The sequence below is a fragment of the Naegleria gruberi genome (genome assembly GCF_000004985.1).
Source record: "Naegleria gruberi genomic scaffold NAEGRscaffold_15, whole genome shotgun sequence".
NCBI classification, from domain to species: Eukaryota; Heterolobosea; class Eutetramitea; order Acrasida; family Naegleriidae; genus Naegleria; species Naegleria gruberi.
In genome coordinates this window covers 278178-299038 of record NW_003163312.1, presented here as the reverse complement: position 1 = coordinate 299038, position 20861 = coordinate 278178, and the positions used below count along the sequence as shown (strand labels likewise).

Below are 20861 nucleotides of genomic sequence, written 5' to 3'. Positions count from 1 at the left end.
ATATTGACGGACAGAGTACAGTGTTGTATAGCAATTTTGAATATTGGAGATTATTGTATTATTTGATCATCACTCTAGTAGTTAAAGTGGAGAAAGTTATTATTATTATATTAAATAGGAATACAAAATGGTGGGATATAATTTGGTAGAGCTTAGCGATAGAAATACTTCTATAAACGATCCTGATTCGAAAATTAAAATTATAGATGTTTGGAAGCATAATCTAGATACGGAAATGCACAAGATTATACATATGGTTGAAAAGTATCCTTGCATAGCAATGGTATGTAATGGTGAATTATTATTAATTTATTATTATAATAATTCATTGTCAATATTTGCTGTAATTGTTTACTATACATCTTTAAACAATTAAAATTCACTACAACAACAACAACCAAATTAACTACTACTACAACAACATCATCAACACACAATACTACAAATATTTTGTAGGATACTGAATTTCCTGGAGTAGTTGCTAGACCAGTTGGTAATTTTAGAACACAATCAGAGTATCACTACCAAACATTGAAGTGTAATGTTAACTTGTTAAGAGTTATTCAACTCGGATTAACATTTACCGATTTGCAAGGAAATGTTCCTGATGATGGACAATGTGTTTGGCAATTTAACTTCAAATTCAACTTGAAAGAGGATATGTATGCACAAGATTCTATTGAACTTTTGGCCGATAGTGGTATCAAATTTTTGAGCCATGAAAAGGAAGGAATTGATGTTGAAACATTTGGAGAAAAGTTAATTTCTTCTGGTATTGTACTTTCTGAAGATGTTAAATGGATATCATTTCACAGTGCTTATGACTTTGGATATTTGATAAAGCTCTTAACAAATGATCCATTACCAGAAGTTGAACGTGATTTCTTTGAATTATTACATACATTTTTCCCATGTATTTATGATATTAAATACTTGATGAGGAGTTGTGATACTTTGAAAGGAGGATTGAACCAATTGGCGGAAGACTTGGGCCTTAGGAGAATTGGTCCTGCTCACCAGGCCGGTTCTGATAGTTTATTGACAAGTGCTACATTTTTCAAAATGATGAAAGTTTTCTTTGAAAATAACATGAATGACAAGAAGTATATAGGTATTTTATATGGATTAGGTGAAGGTTTTGATCAAAATCATGGTTTAGGTTATAAGAATGGTAATAAGAAGATTGGAAATGTTCAAAATATTCACATGCAATCCATTAGTGATTCCAATGCAGAAATTGCAACTGATTATACGTAAATACCAACCAGCACGCAAAACACCTAATTTTACCACATCTCTCACACGAGGTGTTGTAAACCTTTTTTAAAATGTAAAAACATAAAAAATTATTTCTCTAAAATTTAATATTTAAAATATATTATTGAATAATCTCAAAAATCAATATATTACCAACACATATAAGAGTATGCAAACTATAGCTCACTGAGTTAACAAAAGAGAAAGTTTTCTTTTATTTTGAATTAATAAATCAAGAGTTGCTCTTGAATGATACACTGTAAAAAACCAAAACCAAAACAAAACCAATACAATACTTTCTTTGTAATTTGAACAAAATCTCTTCCATTTCAAGTTATAAGAGAATTGAATAATCAAAACTATTTTGTAAACTTGAATCAATTTCCATCTTGCATTCCAATTAAACAATATAGAAAAAAAAATGAAACAACTTGAAGGGAGCCTATTTTCTCTTCAAAAACCAACTTGTGGCACAAAACCAATACAGGGAAATACCTTCATTCCATCAATAATTAATCATACTGACAAATTATTTGAAATGACATTCTATATTTGTGGAGGAAGAACTCACAGTACAGAAAGGAATACTCGAAACATTCTATCCGATATTGTAAAATTTAAATATTCGTCAAGATCAAAATTGAATGATGATTGCAATTCTAATTCTTGTAAAATTGAACATGTTCCAATGAAGAAGGATGTGAAATTGGATTCTCCGAGACATAATCACACATCCTTGTATTTTGAGAGCATTGATTCGATAGTGACATTTGGAGGAAGTAACACTGAACTATATATGGATTCAATTTTTGTAATGAATATTCATGATGAGAGGAAGCAGGAGGTGTTGAAGCGTAACAAAGAGACAGTGTGGCCACAAACTAGACATGGACACACTGCAAATATTTACAAAAAAGATCAAATGATTGTTTTTGGAGGAAAGAAGGGTTTTGGAGTAGATTCTGATAGCTTTCTCAATGATTTGTGGAGTTTCAATGTTACAACCAATGAGTGGGAGAAAATTAAGAGTTTGAATTCTGCTCCTAGAGAACGTTGTTGGCATAGTTCAGTGATTTATAAGGAGAGATTCTTGTTGGTGAGTGGAGGGTTTTATACATTGGATGGAAGTGAATGTTATCTGAATGACTTGTGGAGCTTTGATATGGAAACCAAATTGTGGAACTGCTTGATTCAAGACGATGACAAGAAAACATGTAAAATGTACCAACGAAACAGATCTGGAATAATAGTGAGTGAAAATGCATTATTTATCATGTTTGGAAATTATTATGATGGATATAAGGATCTCTTTCTGACTGATATTTTCTATGTTGACGATTTGCATTCAATTCTCTTTGAAAAGGATTCCTTATTACCAATTTGGAAGCAGTTACAAATTCAACCACAAGACGAACAAGCAAAGACATTACTAACTGAGGGAAGAGGACACATTAGCTCTGTTTTACTTTCTGAAAATGAAAAATTCATTCAAGTAATGTTATTTGGAGGCGAATCTTTTATGAAACGACATGATAATTTTTTCATCTTGAAAATTGATAAAATGTAGATCATTATTTGTTGATATCTCTTACAATAAATTCATTTCCTTTATCATGTTGTCAGAATGGTTTTTCTTTCAATTAGGAAAATAACACAGAATGTTGGCCATATTTTTCCCTTTAAAATTGTGTTATTTTGGGGATTAGTTTTAGATTCGTATATTCAAGATACAGCTCAACATGAATTAACACAAAATGGTCAATTGAAACTGTTGTGGTATCTATCAATGATTTGAAATAAAGAAGGAGATTTTCTAATTTGGCACCGTAAAAAAGAAATGTTTATTGTTTGTTTGAGGTTGGAAGAATTGTCTCTTCTTCCATCCTACCCATCTCATACTTTTCATGAGTGTACCATGCAACACCAATCAATGTTAAAATCACGCCAATCAAATTCTTAAATGATATATAAGAGGTAAACAACAAGAAACCTCCCACAAATACCAAACATGTTTTGAAATATCCAATCACATTAACAGAGAGTGGACACGTCTTTCCAGCCACCAAAAAGAAACTGAAATTGACAAAGAATGCAGTTACACAACTTGCAAATATCCACATGAGCTTATTTCCATCTCTCCAATCATAATTATAAATCACATGAACATCATTAAGGAATGGAATTGTAAACATCAGAATGAATGCACTGGTTAGACTTTGATAGAGCAATACCTGAAGAGAATTGGCATTCAATTCCTTCTGTTTTTCTGTGCCATAGATAGTGTAGAGGGAATTGGAAATCACGGCAAGGATGGCCATAAAACTTCCATATAAATTCATGTCCATGTCTGTGAATACTGTAACAAATGTTCCAAGACATACGGGAATTCTTCTCTCTTGTGTCCTTCTATAGAATAAATATTCAATTCCAATGATTGTTGGGGTGCAAACAATTTTCATTACTATCAGAAATACGAAATACATTATTAATAATAATTAAATGTAATTGATTCGAATAAAAACAAACCTGATAAAATGATACTAATACTAATATTATTGAACACAACATAGCCACAAAATGCCAAACTAATTGGTAGTATCTTAATAATCGGAAGTCTCTTTGGTTGAAAGATACCCAACATGGCTGCAATGCAAAACTAAAGCAAACCACATTCGTCATGGTACAACCTTTCCATTAATAAACATAATCCCAATCCTTGCTTTTTTGGTTACATAGAATGCCCATTTCTCACTGAACTTGTCAAATGTTTCATGAATAGCGGACAAACGTTGGAAGTCACAGTCCAATCAGTACAAGCAAATATCCATGCCAATGACACTTTTAGATTTTCACACAATTTGGAAAATTATTGGCCACAAGATGTTTCTCACACCACAAGTCCTTGTATTTTGTAGTGATTGTACTGTGGCAATACAGGAGTTTTGAGCAGTGAAAAGGTTGGAAGTGGACATCAGATTCAATTGTACCTTCATTTGCCTTTTCTTATTTCGCCACAACATTAATTCGAATGGATTCAGTTTCTCATTCTTAAAAAAATGAGTAAGATTTTCAAACTCAGTGTTGTGTGCACAACATTATTGGTGTTTAGCTTTGTGTTCTTTCATATATTGAACATTAACAAGTCATCAGCTGATTCAGATAACATGTTGGTCAGAAATTCGAATGGAAAGAGAGAAGGTATTATCATTCCACACAAAAACAACTTGCCAAGAGTACTAATTGTGTTGGGAACAAGACCAGAGGCTATCAAATGTGCTCCACTAATTTCACATCTCAAGTCAAACTATTCCTCTGAATTGGAGGTGATTGTTCTTAGCACTGGTCAACATAGCGAAATTTTGAAACAAACACTTGGTGTATTTCATCAACATGTGGACATTGACTTGAAGTTAATGACTCCCAATCAAAGTATCTCCTCTTTCTTCACCCTCTCCTTCCAAAAGATTAGTTTAGAATTTGAAAGGCAAGGACCAATTTCCATGGTATTGGTTCAAGGCGACACCACTACTTCTCTTGTTGCTGCCCTTGCTGCCAGTTACTTAAAGATACCAGTTGGACATGTAGAAGCTGGATTGAGATCCTATGATTTCAATAGTCCATTCCCAGAGGAGTTGAATCGTAAAATGATTGACTCGTTTGCCAGTCTCTTGTTTGCCCCAACCGATTTCTCTAAAGCAGCTCTTGTTAGAGAAGGTATCTGTCCACAGCATGTCTATGTAACTGGTAACACTGGCATTGATTCGTTCTATTCTTTAAAGTCCACCACACCAAAGATAATTCCAGAATTGCTTCAAAACATTAAAAGTTTTAAAAGCAATGTTCTTGATACCACTTCATCTACTACTACATCATCATCAGCAGTTGAATCACATAGAATAGTAATTCTTGTTACCATGCATAGAAGAGAAAACATTCCACACTTTAAAGAAATGTGTAATGCCATCAAGAGGATTTCCAATACATTTGGAAAGAATGTTATGGTCATTCTACCTGTACATCCAAATCCAAATGCTAAGAGTGTAGTCAATGAAGTCTTATCATCATTGGATAACGTCCAATTGGTGGATCCAATTGCCTATGATATCTTCCCACATGTGATTAGTGAAGCTGACATTGTTGTTACTGACTCTGGAGGTATCCAAGAGGAATCGGCAAGTATTGGAAAGCCAGTTATTCTCATGAGAGATACTACTGAGAGACCAGAGGGAATTTACATTGGTACTATTAAAAAGATTGGTGTTAATTATCTTGACATTGTGAAAGCCATGACTGACGCCATCAAGGATTCACAAAATTCGAAACAAGTTCTTTCGAAACACATATTTGGAGATGGACAAGCTAGTATGAGAATTTCAAGAATTGTTCGTGATTTTATCACCTCCAAATTACCAGATTCAAGAGAATGTTCCACTCAATTCATTCAAGATTCAATTGCAGAAAGTGTTTACACTCAAAATTTCCTTCCATTCGAAATTAGAAAGAAGGATTTATTGGAAAGATCAAAACCAAAGGAGCAACTCACCATGCAAGAACTATTCTCATTACCAAGTACATACGTTCCAACAAGGAACACCTCTGATGAATTTGGTGTCACTGCTGTCGTTGGTTTGTATAAGAGAACAGGTCTTGTGAAGAGATGGATGCAAGCTCTCCTCTCACAAACTCATCAACCTAAAGTTATTTGGATGGTCTTTTTTGCCTCACCTAAAGCTGACGAAATTGAAAAAGAAATTCAAGAGGCCAAGTTACTTGCCTCCTCCAACAATATTTCACTATTTGTTAACAAGGGTGAGATGCAGCTGAAATATTTTGGCAGATTTCAATTGGCAATACAATCACCAACAAGGTATCTTGCTGTTTTTGATGATGATTGCATTCCTGAAAGGAGATTTTTCGAAGCAGCCATGCACACCATCAATACCAATAATTATAGAGGAATTCTTGGAACGAAGGGAACTCCAAGTGCTGAGGATTACTTTTTTGGACCTGTCTCAGGTTCAGAACATATCATTGAGGTTGATGTTGTCGGTGGTAGTTGGTTCATGGAGAGAGAGTGGGTTAAACTAATGTTCAGGGAAAAGATGTTCTCGTGGGCCACTGGAGAGGATTGGCATCTTTGTTCCAATGCGAGAAAGTATGCCAATATTAGATGTTTCGTCATGCCAGTTTCTCCAACACTGGAAACAAATTCATATTCAGGTGATTACATGAATATCAGTAATAATGGAGATACAACTGGTAGAGTACAAGGTACCAGTGAAGGCAGATCTCTTATTATTCAAAAAGAAACTCAGAGAGGAAATAGATTAATGTACTCCTACCGGGGAAATGATCAGAGAACTGCTTTCGTATTCTTGAGTAATCAAGAAGAAGGAAAAACTATTCTTACAATGTTAAGTAGTTTAGAGCTACCATTCGCCATTCAGTATAGTTTAGGAGTTGCTGATCAATCTATAGCCCAAATTAATTTGGATGAATTATCCAAGATTACAAAAATCAAATCATTTAATGATTTCATGTTGAGTAGAGAGTTTGATACAGCACAAGCAAATCTGAGTTCTGTAGCTGAAACTATCTATCACTTTGACATGTCCATTCAACAACAACAAGCCACGGCTGTTATTTTAGTGGGAAGTTCTCCAACTCCAAGCACATTAGCTATCGCAACAGCTTGTCAGATTAACAAGATTCCTCTCATTAACTTTTTACTTTCTGAAAATTCAAACAAGCTGATTGAATCAGTTTCATTGTTGACTGTTCATATTCCAATAGAAGGATCGAATGGTAATTTGTTGGATGAAACTCAAAGGTCACTAACAGAAACACTGATCAAAATTTTTAATTGAAATAAATCAGGCCACAATTTTACCAATCTCATCAAAACAAACTTTTCTTAATTGTAGTACAACTTTTTGATTTTCTTCTTCATATCAATTTTGAATTTGATAAGAAATGAAATTGTATTAAAAGAATGGTTCCAACTTGTGCAAGAAAAAATGCTTTCAAAGGGTGCGTCAAGGGCAGAGTTGTCCTCTGTGAAAAAATCAAAGAACGGAACAACACCATTGCAAGGACATTCTTTTGTTTCGGCAGATTCGTCTACTTTCTTTATTTTGGGTGGAAGAACTCATAGCACTACCAAAGGTTTACGAAATATTCTCTCCGAAACAATTAAATGTTCATTAAAGGATGGCTCAATTAGATCCATTGAAAAATTTACGAGTTTGGATGTTCCAAGACATAATCATACTTCTCTCTTTTTTGAATGCATTAATTCAATTGTTACATTTGGTGGAAGTAATACCACTAGTTACTTGAATAGTATTTTTGTAATGAATGTAAACAATCAAAAGGACAGTAAGGTTATCAATGTATCTAAAACTATGGCTTGGCCAAAGGTTAGACATGGACACACCGCAAATATTTACAAAAAAGATCAAATGATCGTTTTTGGAGGAAAAAAAGATTTTGGAACTGCTGCCAATTCCTATCTCAACGATTTGTGGAGTTTCAATGTTACAACCAATGAGTGGGAGGAAATTAAGAGTTTGAATTCTGCTCCTAGAGAACGTTGTTGGCATAGTTCAGTGATTTATAAGGATAGATTCTTGTTGGTGAGTGGAGGGTTCTTCACAGTTGACAGGTCAGAATTTTATCTGAATGACTTGTGGAGTTTTGATATGGAAACCAAATTGTGGACCTGCCTAATTGAAAATAACGATAGCAAATCATGTATAGTTAAACAAAGAAATAGAAGTGGAATGGTTTTGAGTCAAACACAGGATGCTTTGATTATCATGTTTGGCAATTATTTTGATGGAAAGAGAAATTCATTTTGGAATGATGCTTTCTATGTGAAAAATTTGGATGATATTCTGTACAGCAATAATTTAGAAAAGTGTTACTGGACCAAGTTGGAAATTCAGGCCAGTGATGATGCCTCAAACACCTTCTTGAAAGAAGGAAGAGCGCACATGACAGCTGTATTGTTATCGAATGAAGAAACAACTCAAGTTCTCTTATTTGGAGGAGAATCCAAAAAGCAAAGACATGATACCTTCTTCAAGCTTGAAATTCCACAATTATAAAATACTCATAATTATGAATTTATTGAAATCTCATGAATTTTAATTCCAATATTTGATCCAAATTTATATATTTACAAATTTATTCTCTTGTCAGTTCAGCATCTTTCCAATTAGGTTTAGCTTGTTCCTTCAAATAGTCCTTAACTTTTTCAGTTTCCTCCTTCAATTGATAAAATTGTTCTTGTTGTTCCTTTGATAGAGTGTTAAAATCATCTTCCGAAATATCCTTTCCAATTCGATCTGGTGATGGTGATTCCTCTAAAACTCGATAATAATAAGCCCATTCTTCAACAAATGATCTTGCATAATTCTCATCACCAGTCTTGTTTAATTTAAATTCGTTTTTTACGTAGGCATCTCCTAAAAATCGTTGTTGTGGTACTAATTTATATTTATGTTGTCGGAGAATATTTCTGTAGAGTGAGAGACAAGTATATTTCCATTCCATAGTTCGGAATGGTAGTGATGGTAAATCGGAAGTAAATTTGGTAAAGTATGGAATGTTTTTAAGTGGCGGCATTTTTTTTGATTGAATTTCAATTTTAATTTAATTGTAATAATAATTATTTAATTAAATATTCAAACCTATGTTGATAATAATAATTAGAAAAAGAATAGAATTATATGAAATTTCTTATAAATAAAATATTTTTAATTAAAATTAATTTCATCAGAAAGTCCCTTTCTTCTTCTTGTCTTGAGAAGGAATTCACGTGCAAGAGCATGTAAAGGACTTGGCTCGAGTGGTGCAATGGTAATGGAAGTATCTAGTGGATCACCAGGAACAATATCCCAGTGGTCAAATTTAGAGAGACAGAATGATCTGCCCTTAGTACTCAATCTCATATCAGTTTCAAGACCAAATGAATCAATGGCTGGTACATAAGCTTTGAGAATGTAATGAGGTGTACCTGGTTTTGGTTCATCTTCAATGACATGACCTCTTCTTCTTTCCAAAATTTTGTGGACAATTTCCAGTGTTTCTAATGGTGATTGAATTTCAACAAGTGAAATTGGTTCCATCAATTGTGGAGTAGCAGAGAGGAAACTTGAATAACAAACTCTACGTGTTGTTGGAATGATTTGACCACCAGTTCTGGCAATTCTATCTTCAGATATCGAAGCTTCTAAAAGTCTGAATTTAACATTTCTAATTGGTTCTTCACAGAGTGGTCCTTCCTTTGTACTCCATCTGAAACCTTGTACAATTGAATCCTTTACAGTGGATAAGAGTTTCTGGTCAACTTCACCTTCAAATGTTTCATTGATGAGTGCGTTTGGACCATTAACTTCTGGACCAAATGACCAAATTCTACTTGTAGTATATTCATCCCAGCCATATTTTGTTTTCATAATATCCTCTCTGACAGTGCTGCCCATCTTGTCGAGATTGATTCTTCCACTTTCAATATCTTGAGTTAGTCCTCTTTCCAAAGGTTGAGCAACCATTACAAGTTGATTCTTGTTATTTGGTGTTTGTGAGGAACATCTTACAGATGATGTTTCAGCTACTGTTTCACAGAAAGTTACCGAAGGGTCAGATACCTTAATTTCAATGCCTGAATATAATGTTCTCAAATCGTGCATAACAATATCCAGATAGAGTTCACCGGTACCAAGAAGAATATGTTCACCACTTTCTTCAACCTTTGTTGTGACAAGTGGGAAACTCTTATTGATCTTTCTCAGACCTTCCATCATTTTTGGTAATTCTGATGGTTTGAGTGGCTCAACAGCAATTTTCATCACTGATTGGTTCATATATGTTAAAGGTTTGAAAATAAAAGTATTGGAGCTTGCTGTAGATTTGTACAATGTAGATGTCTTGCTGATGGTTGCATCAATACCTTCTATTAAAACCCAATTACCAGCACTAACACTATCAACATTAATTCTATATCTTGAATTATAAATATATAAATTAGAAACATCAGTAATTGACATGTCTTCTTCATCAGATGGTGTATATCCCTCTCCCAAAATTTTAACAGCATCACCTTTTTTGAGGGTACCACTCATTACTCTACCGAAAACATCAAATGAAGAATAGTCTGGCCTAGGGAATAATTTGGTAATGTAAATTACTAAATCTCCATTAGAGTCACAATTAATCATATCTTTAGCCGTTTTAGTGTCCAAAGTTCCTGTGTAAAAGTTTTCAACCTTTGTCTTGTTACCACCATAAGAACTACTTGGAGCAGGAATGTATCTCTCCAACATGTCGACAAAACCTGATGGAGAATTAAAAAGAGCTCTAAATGTACATTTCATTAATGGATTAGGATCAAGAGCTAATTCTTGGCTGTTGAGTTTTACACTAATCTTTCTCAAAGTTCCATCCAGCTCTTCTGGATCTTGACCAACAATGTGTGAATAAATCTTGTACAATGGTTCCAAAATAAATTCTACAAAGGATCGTTTTGAGAGTTCATTTGGATTTTTAGAAAATCCTCTAGTGCTTCTATCAAAATATAAATCTCCCCATAATCTCTTTGCAAATTCCTTGTAATTGAAATTCTTTTTTTGATCAGCATAAATCTTGGCAAATGATTCAAGAGTAAAGCAAACTCCAGTTTTAGAGCTAGCAAAGCAAACATTTCCAATATCTGGAGATAAAATTGTTGTTGGAAATTCATTACTATTAGCTTCCTTAATATTGTAACTATCCTTTAGGGATTCATCATGAATTGTATTCTTTAAAATATTATTCACCTCTGAAATTGTGTGTTTTAGTTTGTGGTATGTATCATTTGGAGGTAATTTGAGTTCCAAAATTAATCTGTCCAACTTATTGATAAGTAATACAATTGGTAATCTTTCTTGTACTGCTTGTTTGATAATTTCCACAGTATTTGACATTACTCCTTCAAGAGCATCAACTACAAGAACAATACCATCGGAAATTCTCATTGATGCAGTTAATTCATCAGAAAAGTTAATATGACCAGGAGTGTCCATAATATTTACCAGGTAAGATTTTTGTTTGGTACTCTCGAGCAAGAGAGTCATTGGTGATGATTTGATGCTCAATCCTCTACGATGTTCATCTGGACGAATATCAGTATAATTTAAATCCTTGTCAAGTTGATAATCCCTATAATTGTTGTGTGTGAAACGAACTAATTGATCAACAAATGATGTTTTTCCGTGATGTAAATGACCAACAATAGAAATATTTCTAATGCTGCTAGGAATTTTCATTAATTCTAAAAGGTATTCCCATGAGAAATTTACAGGTTGAGCTTCGTTGTATTCCTTCTCTACTAAATTCCATGTTGTGCTTTTAACAGGTTCAATGATAGGCTTTTCCAATGGTTGACGATCTTCATCTTCTACCATCACATCCACACCTTCACCATAAATTTCCTCAGCTGTTGGATAATATTCTTTATCTTCATGGAGAACCACTGATGAAGGCTTAGATATTGATGAATCATCAATAGAAATGATGCCTCTATTTTGTGTATTATCAAGATCTTCCTCATCACTACTCAACTCGGCTCCTCTATAATTACCAAATTCATCATAAAAATCTCCACCCACATAATTTGATGCTGCTCTTGATGGAAATTCGTCATCACTTCCATCACTTTCATCACCACCAATATTATTACCACGGTGATTATTGTTGGAGAGCATTTTTAAGCCTTTTTTTGAATGTGTTTTTATTTTTCCTTCACAACAATAACAATTTTCTACACCTTCATCAAATCACACCAACCCAACAACAAGGTTTGGATTATGATACACCATCAAGGAATTGAAAAACAGATTTAACTGATTGAACCGTTTATTTACTTCAGAGAGCTTACACCATTCTCTCCAATAGTGAATTATAGCAGATGCGAATAGACACCAACAGTCGAATTTTTCAAACCAAGACAAGACAACAATAACAAACATCAAAAAAATCACCTCTCCAGCTAGTAGATCGGCACACATTTGTTTCAGTGTTTTGTCGTATCAAGAGTGTGTGATACTTGCATCATCTCTTCATCACACAATATAGCGAGGATTCACGATCGAGTTTTTTGGAATTTATACAATAGTAATAGTTTTTGTAGCAGCAATAATAGTATATTGTTGGACAATATTTGTGTTTTTAATATATTTCCTATTACTAAACAACGGCAAATACTACCACCAACATCAGATTTTACGTTTAAATTTTAATTTATTTATATAGACGAAGTAGTTTTCAATAATGGATCGACAAGTATCACCAACAGAATCAAATCATATGGATTTGGGTTCTGATGACTCTTCATCAATGTCAAGTGTTGATTCTATCAATGATTTCCAACCTTCAACAACACCCCAACAACGTACATTGGATTTACCAAATCCAATTATTGAAGTAACTCCAATAACACCAACAAATCAAAAAGGACTAAATTCTGTAAATTCAACTCCCGTAAATAACTTTACCACCCCAATGTCAGTGACACCTAATATTGGCGTCACATCAGTTTTACAAAATTTAACAATGCCAATCACTTCTACTAAATTGGATATCAAAACTAGTCAAAGTATTAATAATGAAGAACCTTTCAACTTGTCAAATAACATGGACACAACAGAATATGTTTTGTTATTATTTTTCCAAGAGTTTAAGGAACAAGCATCTAAAATTATAGACGAATTTGCCTATGAAAATGTATGTTAAATTTTTGTAAAATAATGTATTAATTTATTATTATTTAGAAGGTGAATGATAACGTAACTTTAATTGTGGATTCTAGGATGTTTAATCATGCAGCTCCAAGAGCTACAACAAATTGGAATAACACAAGTCATTCTACAAATGGATATAATGAATTGATTTCAGCGATTGATATGCAATATAATGACCTTTCAACATTTGAAGGATCTTCTAGGGGTTCTATAATACTAAGAGATGTAACTGTAAATACTAGTAGATCATCTGAAATATTCAGTTCACCACCTCTTTCATCAGCATCCATGATTTCTATGGATAGTAGAATGACATCAACCGAGTCATCAAATAGAAAATCGGAATCATATTCACCATTTTCAAGTCAATCATTTGAACAATTACTTTCTGCATTCTCTGCTATTTCTAAACATCATTTAAATTCAATGATAGAAGCACTTATTGATTGGAGAGTACACCTTGATTGTACACCTACCAAAATGGTAAAGGAACGTATAAGAGACAAGCTGATAAATGTACCTAAAAAAACAGCACTCACCAAGCAAGAAATCCTCTATTCTAATTTCACAGAAAGAAAAGAATTGGCAGCTGACTATATTCTTTCTTTGACTGTGCTTTTGACATTAGGTTCCTACAGACAACCAGAACTTTCTATCAAAAATTGTGAACAAGTTGAATTTTTATGTATGGATAGATTTAAGAAAGCTCATGTAAATATTACTACAGGATTGGAATCACTTCAGGAAAGTAAGAAGAAGGTTCTTGACCTCTTTGCTGAGATTATTGGTTTAATGTCAGTGAAGTGGTTCCAAAAGATTTCTGATAATTTTTTGGAACAAGCTAGTGCTAGATTAGAATATAAGTATGAAGCTGCTAGTTTTATTAGATCTTTAAAATATTTAAAAATTAGATTATCTAAACCAGCAGAAGTTAACGAGAGTGTAGATTTGATGAAGAAAATGACAGACTTTTTTGGGAAAGCCAAAAAGTCAGAAATCAAGAGAGCATTTGCAGAATCTCTTGCCAACATGCTTTCTCCACTTGCTGAATTTGAGTACAAGAATGGTATTGATTATCGAGATTGGCTTGCTGGTTTGAAAAACCTGCTTTCAATAGCAAAGAAAATGTGTAGAAAGGCATCTTACTTGAACACAGCTTTTCCTTTTAGAGCAGCTGTTTTGTGTTTAAATCCAAAAGCAGTATTTATTGCTCCCTTCAAAGAATTTTTAACAGATATTTTCAGGTTATGCAAGGATAAGGGAACCAAATTAATGGGATTGGATTGCTTACTTCATACCCTTGGTTACTATTTGAAAATTGCTAACGAGTCTGACCAATCGACAGTAATTGAGATATTATCAAAAACAATTGCTTTATTATTGAGTGGAAAGAAAGTGCCACCATCAATACCAGCCTTGGACAACATTTATGATGCCACAGTTGATGTAATTGTAATGGTAGCAAACAACAGAATGGACTATGCAATGAAAAATATGGTCATTAAGAATTTAGATTTGGACAGTAGTTCAAGTTGTCTTCCTGAAACAGTCTACTTGGCACTTCGAGCATTTTTAGCTATTGCTGAGGTGAATGATATGAAGAAAATTTCCTCCATTCTTGGAACTGATGAAAAAACATCAGAGTTCCCTTGGGTTCACAAACTTTTGGATAGAACTCAAAGTAGATCAAGCAATGAAACAGAAGCTGATGATTTGGAGAAGGATTTTACTCAATCAGTGAGAATGTCTTCTCCTTTCTCCAGCTATAGAACTTTGAGTGCTAGTTTTGCTTCAAAGGCATCTTCTTTTTATGGAACAAACTTTTTGGCAAAGACTGACAAGCTTTTAGATGCTGTAGGTTTGTATCAATATCAAGAGGAAATTTCTTCCAAGTTGAGTGCAATCCTAAAACAATGTATGCAGGTTTATGGAAACTTTTTGCAATCCAACCATACTAAACCTTTGCACGAAAATTTATCCAAAGACAAGTATGCTAGTTTAAGAGTTGCTGTTACTGCTATCTCATGTATTCCTCGTATTTTGCCAAGTGAGTTTACCAAGAAGGAACTTTGTGATATGTTGTGTAGATTTGTTGTCCATCAATATGGTGACATTAGAGATGTATCTTGGGAGACCATGTTACAACTTTTAGATTATCATACTGATTTAAGACCAGTCCTTGTACACTCCTTTGCAGAAATGATTATGGCTATTGATGATTTTAGATCTGATTTACTCAAGTCAGTTTTGAAAAAGTTTTTATTCTTGTTGGAGAAGTGGATTTCCAACCTTAATAATCCAGAAACAGACACTCCATCTGGAATGAAACTTCCAACAGTTTTTGGAAAACTCAAGTCAGAAGGTCTAGATCAACCTATTTCCAGTTACTTTGATCCATCACCAATAGAAGCTGTTGGTGTTGTTTTACTCTGTAACTTGAATCCATATATTAGAGTATCCAGCTTGAAAATATTTACTCTTGTGAGAACAATTACCTTGAAAATACTTGAGAGCGAAAAAAAGAGATACACAGACACATCAACAGTTGCTGATCTTATTGAAGAATCTGGTCTAAGACACATTCAAAATATTTGGAAAGGCGAGGAAACAAGCCCTCCTGAAAGCTTTGAGAAATTCATAGCAGACCCTAATCTTTCCTTCTCTGATTTCCTTACTGACATGTTACGTTTAATAGGAAAAGATTTATCTATTTATTGCCAACCAACTTCCCACATTGCTCTCAATCAAATCACAAAGAGAATATTGAGATTGAACAACTTGCTTGATAGTGTCTATACAAGAATGACAGTCACAAGTGAAATTCAGAGAATTGTTGAATTGTGGAGTCACTTTGTAAACTTGGCTTGCTCTATGGCCAGAAAGAATCTATTCAGACAAAAGGAAGAAGACGAGCCTCTCACTAAGGCAACTATCATACGAACAACACCAAGAATTTCTTCAGCAAAAGATTTATATGCGATGATTTATCCACATCTCAAGTCAAATTATGAAAAACAATCAACAGCTGCAGTGAATGCTCTGGGTGCCGTTCCTGATGATTTACTCGAAATTCTTCTGGATAGTATCAAGGTTTTGGAGAATGAGGCCTACATTATGGACAAGCAAAAGAAGAATAAGAAAAAGAAAGACTCCCTCAGAGTTCAAATATCAAGAGTCTACTCACGTTTATCAAGCAATATTAAAGACACTACACTCAAAGAAAATGAATTTATCAAGGAAAAGTTCCTCCAATTTATTGAAGAACAAATTCAGTACAGCAAACAGCCAGGAAATATGTACAATATTGATTTACAGTCATTGAGGCATCATCTCTTTATTGTTATAGATAACATTTCTAGAAAATTGTACTATTATGCGCCAAAACCTGGCTATAGAACCTTTGATAAGAACTTGAGAAAGGAGTTAATGTTATTTGCCATTCAATGGACAGGTTATGGCAGATCTAGTATCAAGAGAGAAGAAGAAGAATTGGCAAGTCTTTCTCAAACAATAGAAAAGCTCAAAGATCCAGAGGAAAAGAGAAACATGGGAAGCATCTTCAAGAAGAAGACTACAAGAATGAAGTATAGATCATGTGGTGCTGTTGCTGGTTTGTTATTGGGAGAATTCTTTGAGAGTAATATGGAACTTTTAAGACAGTGGAGCGCCTCAACTAGAATGGAAAACAAGAGAAATCCAAAGATTAATGATGAAAATGCTGAGGATGAAGATACTGCAGATGACGATACTAGCACTGTTGTTATAAGGGAAGGAAGAAGTTCTCTCAGATCCTCCTTGTCTATTTTAGATTCTGTTTTGAGAACTAATAACCCACCACCAACAACAACACTACCTCCAGAAAATACTGAAATTGAATCACTTGGTATTACCATCTTGAAGTGGATTGATGAAATTCTCTGCTCCAGATCTCTTGTCTACAGAAGAATTGGTATTGAAGCTATCGAGAATGCACTGTTATCAAATCCCAACTTGTTAGATATTTGCATTGATCAATGCTACAATTGCAGTAAGAGACTTTCGAAAGGATATTTCGTTGCTATTTGTAATGTGTTTGAAAGATGTGAAATGCTCTGCTCAATCCCTGTCATTTTAACGTTGATTGTTTTCAAGTCTGTGTCTGAAAGACTTTCTAACAGAAACATTTCCTACAGATTGCTTAACTTTGTTAGTCAAAGATTCTTTGCTGCTGACTCTGAAAGTGGAAACTATCCATACTACATCTCTAACGGACTTGAGGATCAATACTTTAATAATCAAGTTTGTTTAGCAGCCAAGTTAGCTTTAGATCATCCACAATACGCCTATGGAGTACTCGAAGAGGTTTATTCAAGATTGGCTTTCTTATTACCAACTGATCAAAGAGCTCTTTTGAAATCTCTTATAGAATGGATTCCTTTCTTGAACCTTGACGAATCTCAAATTTTGAATTCCTTCAGAGGAGCAACCACTCCAGACGATTCTAAATACTCCAAGATGACTGAGAGTCGTAGAATATTGGACATCTTATTTGACATTACCAAGACTTACGCTCAACAATTCCCTGAAGAATGTAAAGCAATGTGGGTAAGACTGTCTGGTGACTCTTCAAATATTAGAAAGGTAATGATTTACCTCACCGAGAGAGGTACCTTATTCTCCATTGATGCAACCAATTGTAAGATTCTGTTTGCCATCTCACAAAAAATTACCTATTTTTGTGCCTGTGCTGGACCTCAACAAGTTGTGGATTCTCTTGTTATCGAGTATATTGAGAAATCTAGAGATGATATACCACTTTCCAAACATTATCGTGAAATCTCACCAAATATTGAGAGTTTTGCTGTTTTAACACAGAGACAAAGTTCTAACCGAAACGCAATTCCTCCACTCGTTAGATCAGATATTGTGTTAATTTTATTGAGTGAGGTGGCCTATGATCATGCATATGTATTCAGACAACATTTGCCTCTCCTTTTACAATACATGTTCATTAGAATGGACCATAAGATCAAGCTTGTTTCTTATAATTCCAAATTATTATTGGTTCATTTGATTCACAGTCTAGTTGTAAAACAATTACCACACAATGGAGGAACCTTGGAACAAAATGAACATCTCTTGGAAGCCAAAAATCTCATCCACTTCCTTTTGGATTGTAAAACTGATGAATATTTGTGGACTAGAGACAATATAACAATAGATGAGACCAATCTCAATCAAATTGCGAATAATACCACCAATATATTCTTCTCTAATTTCGAGGATGAGGTTGAGGTCTTCTCTCCAGAAAAGGCAGTTGACGATAAGCCAAGTATTAACCCAGTTAGTGATAATGTTAAACAACTCACCTCTCTTGTTGAGAGAGTGGTATTTATTTTGAAGAATGAACATGAAATCAAGAGTGATTGGGGATACCAGTCCCTTGTATGGGCAACTAGAAGTAGTTCAATTCACAATGTGGTAAGATCATATCAAATCTATAGAACACTCAGACCAGAGTTGAGAACCAATGATTTTGTCAATATTATTCAAGACCTTAAGAAGTACTTGGAGGAATTGCACTCAGGTGACTCGTTCGATATGAGAAACCTTACTGTAGAGTTGGCTAAGGTTGCTACACAACAAAGTTCTGTTGAGACTACAAAGATTGCCATTGTTGTTGAAATTATTGAAACTTTGAGAGTAATTGTAAAGAATATGGATAGAAATAGATTAGTACTTTTCCCACAAATATTTTGGTTGTCAACTGCTTTATTGCACAGTGACGTGACTCATATCTATGTTTATGCTCTAAGATTGTTTACTGAAGTATTGAGAAGAGTAGATATTAGCAATGATGCCATTAGAAACGTTATAATTGCCAGTAGACCAGATGCTCTTTCTGCTTCAAGTGATATTCAAGATTTAATTTTGAAAGGATTATTGAGTCCATTCTCTGAACCACTTACTATTGAATTGACTTCCATTTTCTTCAAGATTGATTGTGATTTAATGGGAGATGTTGGTCCTTATTCTAGATTTATCATGAAGAATATGATTGGCTTACTTCCACGTCTGTGCTCTCACATTGATGATATGAACAGATTCAAATGTTGGTCCATTGCATCAGCTATTGTTGAAGTTTGTGAAAATGCTTCCCTCCAACGAATTGCAAAGGTATTTTCTAGATACTCTAAAGGTTATTATACTACTTCTGAAAAATTCCTATTGGATCTGAGAAGACCATTTTGTGAAGCATTCTTCCCAAAGTTTGAGAAGGAGGTATTTGACTTTTTCATTGAAATGCTTCAGTTTGGTCCAAAATTCTATCAAAAGTCAATCTTGTCAATACTTCATTCCTTCTTACTGCATGCTAATGTGTCCAAATCCAATATTGGAAAGAAGGCAGGTTTTATTGCAACTATTATTGAAATGCTTAAAGGTCCATTGTGGTATGAAGCAACACGAGTTCTTGACGTTACTGTCAAAAACAGTGGAGAAAAGACAAAGGAAACCATTCAAATCATGCACTACCAAAAGAGCGTAACAGATAGTTTACAACACAAGACTGGAGTTGTCAAGCCAGGTCATGTCTTTGGATATCAAGCAGGTAATGGTATTAAGCAATGCATTGATGTTATTCAAAGTATTTACAAGTACAGTGTACAATCAGTTCATGAAGAGGAAATTAACTTGCTTGAACTGGTAGAAGCTATTCACACAACTCCTGAACCATCTTCTCCTACAACAATCAAGATTTCCTATCCAGAAATACCAATTCCTACAGGCCAAGATGATCATCTCGATTTTGACATGTCAGACGATGAAACAATCACGGAAGACAGTATGGAAGCATCTACAGAATATGATGATCAAGCAACTGATAGTGACCTACTCTCCACTGCAAGTAAATACAAGATGACTTTCGATTTGGAAACCACAAGTGAAGAAGAGGAAGGCAAAAGATTGGATGAACTTTTATTACAAACTCTTCAATTGGTTACTGCAGATACTAAACCTCCAGTATCTCCGTATGCTGTTGCTTCCATTCCTTATGAAAAGAACCCATCTTCTCCACAACTCAAAATTGGTTCCGCAAGAAGACGAACAACTTCCATATCAACTGGTTCTGGATCTCTTTTTAGAAAGTTCCAATAAATTATTTTTGCTTGAATTTACACAAAGGGAACATCCATTCCAACATTAATTTATGTTCCATATCTGTCATTTGAGGATTGAGGGGTTTATCAATTGGTGAGATGGTATCAGACATTTTTTTCAGAGATTCAAGCATGTCTAGTGGACTCTTGTTTTTCAATTTCATCTCTTGTTTTTGCTTCCATTCATCATAAGAGAGAGGTTCCTCATCTGAAGATTCTTCCTCACTATCCAAATCAAACAAAATGTCAGAAAAATCAAATTTGTTCTTTTTCACATCCTTTAAAGAATTCTTCTTGCTTGTTGAATCACCACTTGATTTTTTCTTTTGTTTTGGAATGAAAGAAAATTCATCTTCCTCATTCATTGTCTTTTTAATTTTAGAAAGTGATTGTTGAAGTTTTTGTGGTAATTCTTCTTCCTTTTCATCAATAGGAAATGATTTTTTGACAATATTATCTTCTTCGTCAATAATTTGTGGTGATAATTCCTTGTAGGTTGTTTGTTTCCTATTATTATTGTTTGATGATTCCAATGTTGTTGATTTCCAATTTGAATAATCTGGCAAATCATCATCTTCATCTTCCGTACTTGCCTGCTCTCCATTCAAAACTCTACCAATTTCTTCATCCAACTTACCCGATGGTCTTTCAAATGACCACTGGGAATAATCTGGTAACTCAT

General features: G+C 34.1%; 9 protein-coding genes across 9 annotated transcripts; 6 read left to right on the top strand and 3 right to left on the bottom strand.

Moving 5' to 3' along the window:
• Nucleotides 1-127: 127 nt before the first annotated feature.
• On the top strand, nt 128-1257 carry NAEGRDRAFT_32466 (uncharacterized protein; the record flags this gene model as incomplete). The annotated part of the gene is made up of 2 exons (XM_002679069.1): nt 128-283; nt 457-1257. The coding sequence occupies 2 exons, from the start codon at nt 128-130 to the stop codon at nt 1255-1257; spliced, it is 957 nt and encodes a 318-aa protein (XP_002679115.1).
• A 421-nt stretch (nt 1258-1678) lies between these two features.
• Nucleotides 1679-2824, top strand: NAEGRDRAFT_47883 (uncharacterized protein; the record flags this gene model as incomplete). The annotated part of the gene is made up of 1 exon (XM_002679068.1): nt 1679-2824. The coding sequence occupies one exon, from the start codon at nt 1679-1681 to the stop codon at nt 2822-2824; it is 1146 nt and encodes a 381-aa protein (XP_002679114.1).
• A 274-nt stretch (nt 2825-3098) lies between these two features.
• NAEGRDRAFT_32439 (uncharacterized protein) lies at nt 3099-3907 on the bottom strand (the record flags this gene model as incomplete). Its single annotated transcript, XM_002678947.1, has 2 exons — nt 3099-3718; nt 3784-3907. Coding segments are annotated over 2 exons (744 nt in total), but the record flags the coding sequence as incomplete, so codon positions are not given.
• Nucleotides 3908-4313: 406 nt separating this feature from the next.
• NAEGRDRAFT_65743 (uncharacterized protein) lies at nt 4314-7124 on the top strand (the record flags this gene model as incomplete). Its single annotated transcript, XM_002679067.1, has 1 exon — nt 4314-7124. The coding sequence occupies one exon, from the start codon at nt 4314-4316 to the stop codon at nt 7122-7124; it is 2811 nt and encodes a 936-aa protein (XP_002679113.1).
• A 150-nt stretch (nt 7125-7274) lies between these two features.
• Nucleotides 7275-8366, top strand: NAEGRDRAFT_65742 (uncharacterized protein; the record flags this gene model as incomplete). Its single annotated transcript, XM_002679066.1, has 1 exon — nt 7275-8366. One exon carries the CDS (start codon nt 7275-7277, stop codon nt 8364-8366), a length of 1092 nt encoding a protein of 363 aa, XP_002679112.1.
• A 79-nt stretch (nt 8367-8445) lies between these two features.
• On the bottom strand, nt 8446-8886 carry NAEGRDRAFT_65741 (uncharacterized protein; the record flags this gene model as incomplete). Its single annotated transcript, XM_002678946.1, has 1 exon — nt 8446-8886. The coding sequence occupies one exon, from the start codon at nt 8884-8886 to the stop codon at nt 8446-8448; it is 441 nt and encodes a 146-aa protein (XP_002678992.1).
• Nucleotides 8887-9017: 131 nt separating this feature from the next.
• Nucleotides 9018-12005, bottom strand: NAEGRDRAFT_32369 (uncharacterized protein; the record flags this gene model as incomplete). Its single annotated transcript, XM_002678945.1, has 1 exon — nt 9018-12005. The coding sequence occupies one exon, from the start codon at nt 12003-12005 to the stop codon at nt 9018-9020; it is 2988 nt and encodes a 995-aa protein (XP_002678991.1).
• Nucleotides 12006-12606: 601 nt separating this feature from the next.
• NAEGRDRAFT_65739 (uncharacterized protein) lies at nt 12607-13032 on the top strand (the record flags this gene model as incomplete). Its single annotated transcript, XM_002679065.1, has 1 exon — nt 12607-13032. The coding sequence occupies one exon, from the start codon at nt 12607-12609 to the stop codon at nt 13030-13032; it is 426 nt and encodes a 141-aa protein (XP_002679111.1).
• Nucleotides 13033-13109: 77 nt separating this feature from the next.
• NAEGRDRAFT_79176 (uncharacterized protein) lies at nt 13110-20196 on the top strand (the record flags this gene model as incomplete). Its single annotated transcript, XM_002679064.1, has 1 exon — nt 13110-20196. The coding sequence occupies one exon, from the start codon at nt 13110-13112 to the stop codon at nt 20175-20177; it is 7068 nt and encodes a 2355-aa protein (XP_002679110.1). The 3' UTR covers nt 20178-20196.
• Nucleotides 20197-20861: the final 665 nt, after the last annotated feature.